General features: G+C 50.6%; 1 protein-coding gene across 2 annotated transcripts in view; it reads left to right on the top strand.

The window, feature by feature from the left end:
• NTNG2 (netrin G2) overlaps window positions 1–11,334 on the top strand; it is a 54,800-nt gene that overhangs the window by 33,057 nt on the left and 10,409 nt on the right. For both annotated transcript variants that reach the window (XM_075055466.1, XM_075055467.1), the window contains exons 4-5: window positions 2,905–3,077; window positions 4,862–4,888. In XM_075055466.1, the coding sequence (XP_074911567.1) occupies window positions 2,905–3,077; window positions 4,862–4,888 (200 nt within the window). The remainder of the gene's footprint in view (window positions 1–2,904; window positions 3,078–4,861; window positions 4,889–11,334) is intronic.

Here is an 11,334-nt window from a genome sequence, read left to right on the forward strand (position 1 = left end):
GCCTGATTGATTGGGCTGAAAAGTGCTGTGTTGCGGGGTCAGCTCGCTGGGGTTATAGTTCTCTGCTTAGATTGATGATCCTCAAAGGTCGAATTCAGAAAGCAATTCCCCGGTAAAATTGATCCTTTCCATAACAAAACTTTTGCACACTGGTGAAGGGCAGAGCGGCGAGAAATCTAAGTGACCCGGGCACAGGCAGGCAGGGTGACCAGCTGCCTCTGCTTTCTCTTTAATTTTCCTTGTTTACACCGATTGGGAAGTGAGGGTCTTCTCTGGGAAGAGCAGTGCCCCATCACCCTTCCATGCAGGGGCTGGGGGATGTCCATGAGCACCCATCCTGCCAGGGGAGCGCGGGTGCTTTTGCAGGGACAGGAGGCAGCTGGGGGCTGTCCCGGGAGCTGGTGCTCAGCTCCCAGCCCTCCTCAGCAGCAAGCGAGCGGCGTGTACGTACGAGCAGACACGTCTGATTGCCTCCTGCACGCATCCGTGCCTCCCTTTCCCGGTAACGAGATGGCTGGGTCCCACCACTTGGTAGAGGTTTTGTAGCTGGAGCCAAATAAATGGCGAGTGGGTTTTACCCTCCCGCATGGCAGCAGCCCGGAGCTGGCAGAAGCAGCCTGAAATGGCTTCTTGGTCCTCGGTGGGGGATGCCAGGAGCGAGGATGTGCCGAGGGTGGAAGGGGGGGGTGATGGAGGCTGCCCCAGGCCACCGCGGGGGACCGGGGGGTGGTCACCCAGGGCTGACGTCCCCACTGCGAGACTGCCAGGGTCAAGGACAGGAGCCAAGCGCTACGCTCCACATCATCCCAGACTTCAGAGAAAGCAAGGGGGGTGCCAGGCCCTGCCTTCCTTGTACCCCCTCCCCTGGGGCTCTTAAACCCCCTCAGCTGGATTTTAAGGCTGTGCCCTGGAGCTGGCTCCCATCCCCTTGCTCCCACCAGAGGTAGGAGGGAGGAGAGCTGCAGCTCCAGAAGCTGTTGCTCTGATTCAGGCTGTGCCCAGAGCAGCAGCGGTGAGGCTTTGACCTGCTTTAACCCACTATCTCGCCTGCTTTCCTCCCGTCTGCTCATTTTGAAGCGAGAGAAGGAGGCCGTGCCGGGTGAACGCTGAATAATTCAGAGTCAGGCTCCGCAGCACCCCGGGGCTGGGCATCGCCTCTGCCAAAGGGCTGGGACGTCTCAGCCAAAATCCTTCCTCACCAGAGGCAGAGGGGACACGGAGCAGCTGAAATACAGCATCCCTCGTGTGTAGGTACCGGCCAAAGCTGCTTCCTTCCCCCAGGCGCTCGGATTCGTGGCTCGCTCCCAGAGCACTGATGCTCGGAGGCTGTTAGTGCTTTCAGCCGTGACGCGGCATCTCCAGCTCTCGCTAACACACAGATTCAAGTGGAGCACGCTGAGTGCGTCTGCCTCTGCTCCACGGACCACATTTTCTTCCTTCCTCCCTTTTAGAGACTGCAATACTCCCTCCCCTGCTTGGTCAGAGACAGGGCAGGGTTGTAAGATGGGGAAAGAGACTGTTCATCCAGCTTACGCTTAGCCTCTGAGCGGTGTTTGCTAGAATTAAGGACAGGGAGGGGAGGGGGAGGAAAAAAAAAAAATCATACATGAGGTCAGCTTATCCAGGCACGCGTGAGGAGGAGCACAGCGAAGGCGGCCTCAGCGGGTCAGGCAGGCGGCTGGGGAACATATTTGGGGGCTGCAAGGGAAAAGCACCAGGAGCTGGCAGCCATGTGCGGCACCAGCAGCTGGGAAGGACCCAGCTCCCGGCTCCCAGTCTAATCCAGGTTGTTTATCCCAGTGCAGACAGAGCACAAGAAGCAGCAGGCTGTGTTTCCTCTGTCTTCTCTGCAAGCGGTTCGTTCCCCTCAGCTCTGCATCTCTTGTGCAATTAGCCCTGTAAAATGAAGCGCTGCCCCGTCAGGCTTCTCTACCCGTTCACATAAGGCACAGCATTACTGTTTTCTAATGGTTCTGCTTCTGAGAGTGTAAATTATTGCACAAAGCGGTGAAAAGGCTGTGCTAGGGATCCACTGACTGAATGAAATGAGAGGTTTTGGTCCCCAAAGTCTCTGTCTGATGGCCTGAGCTCAGGCCCGGGAGTCACCAGAGCCACGCGTGAGTTACGGGCTCAGCCTCTGTGCTCTGCACAAGTCACCTCCGGAGTCTGAGCAGCAGGAATTATTGTGCACAGAGATAATTATTCCCTGCATACTGCACTACAGCTCATTAAAAGTTTGTTAATGTTTGCAAATTGCTGAATAGTGTTTTTCGTTGTTGCCTTCTGTGATGAGGCGGGGACTAAAAGGCAGATTCTGATGGTGACTTGTTCTCTGTGTTATTTTGGTCACAGCAAGCTGGGGCTGCGCTGCACATAGGGAAAAGGGGTTGTGTTGTGCAGCTTCACACCACGGGAGAAAACGCTCTTGACTTTAGCATGCTGCACAGGGGTCAAGGGGCCAAGTCCCACCAGTGTTAGCTATGCTTCTCCATCTAAAGCTTGAAACTGTCCTCTCTGCCTCCAAGTAAATGCCTACCTCTGAGCTCATCACTCAGGTTTCTGAAAAAAATGTGTGTGACTCCTTACTGGAGTCTCAACTGGAGATGTTGATTTACCATTAAATGGTCTGTGCTACCACAGTCAGATGGTGGGAGTGAAGCATCTCTCATTTTGGAATAGAGACTGCAGATCCACCTTGGGCGAAAAAGCAAACAGCGTAACCCCAGCACCAGATACCCAGGACAAACAGCTGAGTTCAGTGAAAAAGTCCTGCAGAAGGAACAGGAAAGGGGTAACCAGCCCAGCTTCACCGCTACCTTTTCCTGCACACAGACAGCACTGCGCCAGGGGCAAGAAGGAGTAGCAGTAATATCTGACAGCTCTTCTCCGGTCTTCCTCTTCCAGGTGTAAATGCAACCTCCACGCTAACCTGTGCACCTTCAAAGAGGGCAGCCTTCAGTGCGAGTGCGAGCACAACACCACGGGGCAGGACTGCGGCAAGTGCAAGAAGAACTTTCGCTCCAGGTCTTGGCGAGCAGGATCCTACCTGCCTCTCCCCAACGGGTCCCCCAATGCATGTAAGTAACCTGCAGCGAGCCAGCCCTGGCCGCGCTCCCACCTTGGGCTGCACATCACCCACAGATGGGAGCGGATTCTCACCTTGTCCTTCTCCATCTCAAATCAGTGCAGAATGCTCAGCTTTCGAAAGGGAAGTGGGTATTTACCCGTGTCTTGGTACACAGAGAAATGAGAACAGATCTGGGTGGATGCAGAGGTGATTTGTTGGCTACTGGTAGATGAGTGATGAGTCCAAATAATGGTCAAGAATAGGAAGGATGACCTTGGGCCAAGATATAAGTCCATGGCTTTGTGGCAATGCAAATTACTATCCTTTGAAGATGACATTATTTAGCCACAGTAGAGCACTGGCTTTCAAGTAGTCCATGGGCTCAGCACTGGCACTGCTCAGCTGCAGGAGTGCAGGTTGCTTTCTGGGTTGCTTTCTGGATCCCATTCTGTGTATGTCAGCACTTCAGGCAGGCGCCGTGAGCTGCGGTCCCTCTGCGCAGCTCCAGTCTCGTCCAATTGCCTGCTGGAGGAAGGCACTGACAGAAGCAAAGGTGTGCAGGGGAGATGATGTATGCATACCCACCATCGTTCAAGCAGGGGAATTGGGGCAGGAAACATCACAGATGGGCCAGTTTCTCCTAGGTTTCTGTCCAGTCCACATTAGCAGACTTGTTTAAATGTCATGGAGCCACAGTAGCCACTCCAGCCTTTCAAGCAGCAGCTTTGAGCATTACCAAAGAGAATCTTTTCCCTCCCTCCCCCCAAATTTTTTGAAAGATTTATGTGTTTTAAGATGATCAAAGCTGAAATTCAGGCTCCGAAGGCCGTGACGGGAATGTTTTGTGTGTGCCAGGGCTGGTAGACGAGCAGGTTCTTTGAAAGGGAACGAGCTTGTCAGCTCCCACCAAGCGGCTGCATTGCTTCAAAGGAGCCTGGGAGAGTTTCTGGTGTTGACAGGCACAGACATGCTGTTCTCTCTCTATCCCTCCCCTCCGTTCCTTGTGTCTCTTCCTATTTCTCTTTCTCCCCTGCCCTTTCTTCTCCCATTCATCTCTCTTTCCATCTGTCACTCAGTCTTCTTCCTCCCTCCAACCCCGACTTTCTCTCTGTTGCTTCCTCCTTCCCCCATCGACATCCTCTTCCTCTGCAACAGAGGCAATTCTCTGAAGTCCCCTCCTCTTGGTAGGACTGCTTTGCATGTTCACGCAAAGCTGAGACTTTCCATGATTCATCCGCTTGTTACAGTAAAGAGGAGCGTGGCCATTAGTCTCCTGGGTGCCAAAAGCCAGAAGCCGGTCCTCGGATGGCCTTCGAGTGGCAGGTTTGAAGCTGGTGGCTTCGCAGCGCCCTGTTGAGCGAGTGCTGCAGTGGGAAGGGTGGTCAACCCTTCTCGGGCACGGAGAACTGCCCCAGGTGCAACAAGCTGGTTCAGACCGTACAGTTTGTACTTAGCAGAGTGAACCTCAGCAGATGTGCTTGTCCTTTGCTGGGCTTTAATGGTAGGTCAAGGAAACGGTTAAGAGAAATACCCATCAGCAAGGACCAAGCTGGTTTGTCTTCCCCAGGTGAAAAGCTGGAGATGCCAAGACCCCAGACAGCACTGTCTGGTTGCCCCTGTGGTTTGACTACAGCAGTTTTTAAGATGTTGCAGCAAACTGATATACCTATGAGCAAGACCCCCGCTAATTAATTGCTGTTCAGTCCCATGTCATGTATGTGTTTGATCTTCTGCTGGTATCAGAGCCGATGGCGTCCTGCTTCCAGTGACCGGGCTTCTTCTTGTTTTTTCCAGGTGCAGCTGCAGGCTCAGCCTTTGGCAGTAAGTAAAAACATAAATGAAATGCTGGCATTTAACACCTCAGTGCATGGTCCTTGTGGATGTCACTAGGAAAAAAAAATATGGTTATTTTCTGTCCATTATCATTTTGCAGGCAATAAGTCTTCCCTAATTGTGCCTCATTTTCTGTCCTGTCAAAGAGTCTTATATTTTCTTCCTTTGACTTCAGTAGCCTCATTTTGCCTCTTCCCCTGGCATGGTTTCCCCCCCGTGAGGTTCGTTAGTATGGCAGCTGGAAAGGAAATAAAAAAAGACTCTTCAAAACCACCAGTGCTCGCTGTGAACCCCCCCCCCCCCAAGTATTGCAGACTTCTGCTCTGAGAAGGAGCTGGGTTTGAATTATTTGACATAGCATCCAATCTGGGTCACCTTGGGCTATTGTTGAAAAAACATGTAGAGAGTGTGTGTACATCTGTATGTACATGTGTATGTATATAAACATGTGTCTATGAAGTACCGGCAGCAAAGACAGTAGAGCTCAGCTGGGATTTCTATTGAAAGACTGATGGTATGATAGGACTCCTCATTTAACAAACCTGGAGGTAGTTTGATATCAAAGAGCCTTGAGTTTTGGGTAAGCAGAAGCCTGGATTTGAATTTTATGGCTCAGAATTACCCTCCAGAAGAAACAAATCAGAGAGGTGAATGAATAATGAATTCTTTGGTTTGCAGGCAAGTGGAAAGAATTGGAGGAGAAATAGTTTCAGAGAAATGCAAATGCAATTAAGAAAAATGCACCTAATTGAAAAGTGGAGGATGGTTTTTCTGGGTAAATGAACCATATTTAGATTTCAAGCAGTTAAGTTTAAATGGTTAAAAATTTCAAATAAAAATTAAAAGTCTCCCTTAAGTAATTTAGGATTTAAAAAGATTAAATGCTTTAACAGTCTAAAATATTCTTTGCTTTTCTGGTCAAAACCATTTTAATAACTCTTTTTTTCCCCCTTAACAGAGCTTGGCATCCTCAGTGCTACCTTTGTTTCATTGGAAAATGTTTTCCATCAAAATTTTCTGCTAGGGAGAAGCTGGGGGGATGCTGGGAGCGATATGCAGGAGGTGGACAGGAGGGATTTGTGTCCAAGGCCAGTTAAGGGGAGATTATTTAGCCTGCATAGGAGACTAGAAGTGACCTAAATTAAGTATTTAAACTAGCTCAGGGCTATTATGAAATTAAGCATGATAATCTGCATGAAGCAGTGGGACAAACAAGGACAGGAGGGCAGCAGGTGGAAGTTAAGTAGGAATTTGTGTTCCGAGTGTTATTTTAGTTCGGGCTGTTGTGACAAGCGCGGTGGGGTGGGCACCGCACCCGGCATCGCTCCTGCGCAGCTCCACGGGGGCTTGCTGACATTAAGCCATCAATTAATTTGCCCTGCCGAACGAAGGGTGCCGGCGGAAATTAACACATGCCAAATGGTAGGGGTTGGTTTTGATGGTGCCAAGTAGTTTGCCGCCTGTGGGGTGGCAAAAGGGACTGATGCTGTTTATGGAGCCGGGGTAGGCAGGGCTCTGCCAAGCTGGCAAGTAGATGCCAGGCAGTGGAAGCCCACCTCCCATCAGGGCGGGCTGGGGGGTCCTCCGCACCTCCCGCCCGCTCTTCACCCCATCTCTGCCCAGGTGTGCTTTCCTTTCCCCTTTTCGGCTTAATTGGCAGTTAGTTTATGATAGAGCTGTAAGTATTTAAGCCAATATCTGCACCAACAGAGTAAGCTGATACAGCCACCGCCTCCGGCCCCTGCCCGCATGCACGCGCTCCCTGCATCCAGCGTCATCAGGCTGCCATCGGCTTAATCCTCCTGCTGCCCCAGTTGTAACCGCGCTGAGAAATCGGTCACCAGTTCAGCCCCGGCAGCGGCAGCCTCACAGATGTACAGGCTGGCAAGGAAAGCCTCTGTTCCCCCCACCCCCCCAGTAAGTGCCTCCCACCTCTTCTCTTTGCTTGCTAGCATATGAGCGACCGCAGCGGGTTACCACCGCAAAAACCACCACCGCAAAAACCACCACCACAACAACGCCCACCACCACCACCACCTCAACCACCACCACCACCACCACCACCACAGCCACCACCACCACCACCACCACCACCACCACCACCCCCCTACCGGCCACCACGACCCAGCCAGGTGGGTGCCATGGTCCCTGCCTCTCTCAGAGGGCCACGACTCTGCCGCCGGGCTCCTCTTTTTGGCTGCTTCCCATCCCAGCTCCTCCAGTAGTGGTGGGGAACGCATGGGGCTGCCACGTTGGTGGCCCTGGTTATCTGCTCTGTAGGATGACAAAGGGACATGGATAAAAATCACCCTGACTCGGTTCACGTCCCCCAGCCTCTGGGCAGTCCTGGTTTGCTGTTCTCTCTATTCAGCCCAAGGGCACTTTGACACGTGTAACACGGGCTAGGAGCAAGCGTTATGGTCCCTGTGAGCAGGGAGCCAGGCACAACAGGTCCACCTCAAAGCCACGAGACAACCACGCTATGGGTCAACATCCCCCCTCACCAGCTGATCTCACTCTGCTGTCACTCTGTTATGATCAGAGCAGCAAGAAGTGAAGCCAGGACTGTATGCGGGGGAAACAATGGTTTTCCCTTTTTTCTCTCAATTTTTTTTTTTTTTAAAAGAAAACGTTTTCAAAATCCATCCTTCCTAGAGCCACTTGGCAACATTGTCCTGCATAGGGCTGGCAGGGCTGCAAGAGATGCTCTCTTACAGCTCCATCACAAGGCAGGGCAGGAAAGCAATGAAAGCTTTACTGTCCCACCATAACATTAAACCACGTACCCAGTCTTGCCTCGCTGGAAGAAGGGAATTGTACCCCGTCCTGCTTTATCCCCGACCTCCACATGCAATACCAGAGCAGGCAGGAGAGTTGCCCTGGCTGTACATACAGGGTGCTGATCCTAGAGTGTGACAGGAAAGGCTGGGTGCTTCTCTGCCCCCCCCGCCACTCGCTCGGACGGGGAACTGTCCCCGTGGAGGGCTGCTGCCTTGGCACACGAGCGGCCACCTCCTGCCACTCGCCAGCAGACTCGGAAGAGCCCGCAGGCTTTGCTAAGTCGTGCCAGGGATGGGCTGTCGGGTCAAAGGAGAAGCTGGCTCTGTTCTTGCTGGTTTTTCCGATCCTGCATCGAGTCCCTGTGGCCAGACTCAAAGAGGTAGTGCAGGCTGGCTGCATCTTCAAGGGCAGTTTTCCTAGGGCAGAGCCGCACTCTAACATTGCCCAGGTGGCCACCGTACAAGCAGTGAGGGAGCATGCAGGGCTGGAGCTCACACACGTGCCAGAAACACCCTTTCCTAATTTCTAAAATCACCCCGTGGAGAAAAACTTTTGTCCTTTTTCCTGGGGGTTCCTCCTTCCCTCCCACCGTGAACAAGGAGACAGCGTTTTCACTATTCCGTTGGAAATGAGCAGATAAAACTTAACAGCAGGACTTTTTTTTTAAGCTTCTCATGGGGGAATTAGACACGCATTCCTCCCCTTGCAATGCTTTCTGGGCCTGATATTTCCCAGGAGGACATTTTACACCCACAGTATGTTAGTAACAGTCTGTCTGGGGGAGCTGCCAGAAGCCAGTCAAAGGGATGAGGAAACTTGATTGCATGATTATGCAAATATAGATATATTCATGGAAGTACCCTGCTTGAGTAGTTAATCAGGAAGCCGAGGGTTTAGCTCCAACTTCCCTGGAGTTGGAGTGACCCTGGGCAAAAAAGTACAAGCCTCTTGTCTGTTAAGAAGTGCTCCTCACCCAGGTCCGTGTTGTACACGTGCAGGAGGACGTTCATCCACCACCCCTGCCCAGAGCTCACACCATCACCATGGTCCCAGCAGCGACAGGGGATCACGTCTACATCTGCACCACGCTCTTGGGGTCATTTGATTTTTATCCATGCTCACCCATAGCAACGTTTTAGGTCTATTTTTTTGCAAGTGCTGTGCACGTGTAGGTGGTGTGTTTAGTGTCTAGCTTGTGTGTGATTTGCAGTGCTCTGCCTCGCTTGTGTTGTACATCGGGGGCAGGCAGGACGGCATCTCTGTGGGGTTGGGGCGGTGGGGGGGGTAGTCTCTCCTGTCAAACTGCTCTGAAGGACCTGGGAGATGTCACGCACCTCAGGGTTTATTCCTTCTCCAAACCAAAACTGATGGCAAGGGACCAAAAAAAAAAAAAAAAAATTGCAGTCCAGCCACCACATCTCTGGCTTGATAGGGTCAGGCCTCAGCTCAGAGCTCATCACCCCCATGCAGACCCCCATCCATGTTTCTGCCCACCCCAGAATGGTGTGCCTGGGGATGGAGACAATCCCTGGAGGGGCTCTCCCAAATAAGAAGAGGGCTCTCTTACCTGGGCAGCATGCTGTGTTTGATACCAAAGGTCCATTGTGTGCCTTTGACCAGCAACAGGGAATCAAGGCACAGCCTAATTCTGATCTGCTTTTGACCAGAGACATTCCCCCCACTCCAGTCCTGCAAAATGTAAAGTACTTCTTTAAATACCATGACATCCCCAAGGGGCTGTGAATCTAACTTACCGGGGCCTCAAGGGAAACTCCTTGTTAAAGAGATGACCCTTGGAGCTCCTGGTAAGATGCCCATTTGCAGGAGACGCAATAACCCCAAGCTGGGACAGAGTCCCAAAGTGAGGTACTCTGCAGTTACCTCCCTTCTGAATTTTAGAAGCATTAAATAAATCCCTCGTTGCTTTAAGGCCAGCTCAGAAAAACAGATATTTAAGAAAAAAAAAGGCCTGTAAGAGCCCTGCCCCATCCCTGTGCTCTTTCACCCTCTAATTTACACACTGTCTTCTGCCCTCTGAATTTCTGCTTCCCACCATAAGCAAGCATCATCAGACCAGCCTCTGAGTTCACTGCCTCTGTGCCTGTGAGAGAAACACAGAAAGAAACAGGTATTTAAAGCCAAACCGATATGTTTTTCCCTTCTTCATGCCTCCGCACACTAGTGGGTAGCAGCAAGGCAGAAAGCAACGTAGCACGTAGGCTAGAGGAATAGATTAGATTTGGGTTGTCTCTGGGTTACATGGATCTGCTAGACATCTGCTTCCTTTGGCTGCTTGTGGTGTTTTCCATGGTCAAGGTGGAGCTGTGGTCATGTTCGTAGGACGCTTTTGTGCCCGGTCGCCTGTCGTGCGGTGAGAGGGGAGAGAAGAATGAGTTTATGGGCACGGTCTGTGGTCTGAAGGCAGTCGAGGCTGCCAAAATGGGTACAAGGGAGGGAAATCACAGAGTTACCCTAAGGAGGATGAATTAAGTGCTATTCTCATTTGCCTTCTGCAGTTCTGTTATTTCAAAACCTTCCTTGAAGCCTGTCAAATTCTTCCTTGCCATTTGTTACATTTTTCCCACGATCAAAATAAGCAAAAAAAGCTTTTTTTTCTTTTTTTTTTTTCCTTCTGCTTCCATTTCTTCCCCTCTGGTTTGTAGCAGTTTCAGCAGTGCCAGGTCACCTCTGGGAAAAACAAAACCAGCCTGCACCCTGCTTGATGGTTAAGAGCTCCAACAGAAAGAGAGCACCAAAAGCCTGGCTTTGTGTAGGTCCTGCAGAAAGGGAGCCCGTGTTTATGTTTTGAGAAGGACTATTTCAGGGTCCTTCCCCACTACTCCAGCACCGCTTGACCCAATGGTTTTTGCTATGAAGCATGACCTCTTGGTTCAATTTATTCTACTTTCCCAGAAATCCACCAAGACCAGCAATTTTCATCAGGGCTGATACGAGCCCCTGAGATAAGAGCTGCCCAATGTTTCCCATTTGTATGAACTGGGTCTGGGGGTGAAACGTGTCTCTCCCCCTCCTGATATGTAAAACTGTCCATTAATGTCCCAGAGCTATAAGGGAAACATTGTCAGGATAATGAGCATTAATAATTTTCCTGACTCTGTAAATGCGATTGAGTGGAGGTGTATGTGAATGACTAAAACGCAAAATGCCTCCAGGGCTTTTTTTTATTGTGACTCTAATTAAACCCTTGCCAATTTGCACACTGCTTTTTTCATATTCTCTTTAACACCATATTAATACCAATTGGTTTCCACTTTCCGGCTGAAAAGGACAATGTCTATCACCTTCTCTTAGAGCTTGTCATTAAAAAAAAAGAATCTTTTTTTTTTTTCTTTTTTATTCTGCATTGTTTATCATCCCCTTGACGAGGCTGGGAAATCACATCTCTCTCCTACTCGGGTTTGTCCTTTGAAACTTGGCAAGGATCAAGAGATTTATTTTTTTCCTCCTCCTCCTTATGTTACCCAACTGGAGCCTGAAATTAATAATATAGCTTTTAAAATTTTATTTCTTGGTTTGTTTTCTAGCAAACTTGAAGATTGTTACCAATATTGAGGAGACGGGGAGGGGTATGGAGTCAGTGCGGGTGAGAGTTTGGAGGGAAATCAAACCAGTGATCTATAAATTTCTTGCTA

Source organism: Buteo buteo, chromosome 23 (assembly GCF_964188355.1).
Source record: "Buteo buteo chromosome 23, bButBut1.hap1.1, whole genome shotgun sequence".
Taxonomy (NCBI): Eukaryota; Metazoa; Chordata; class Aves; order Accipitriformes; family Accipitridae; genus Buteo; species Buteo buteo.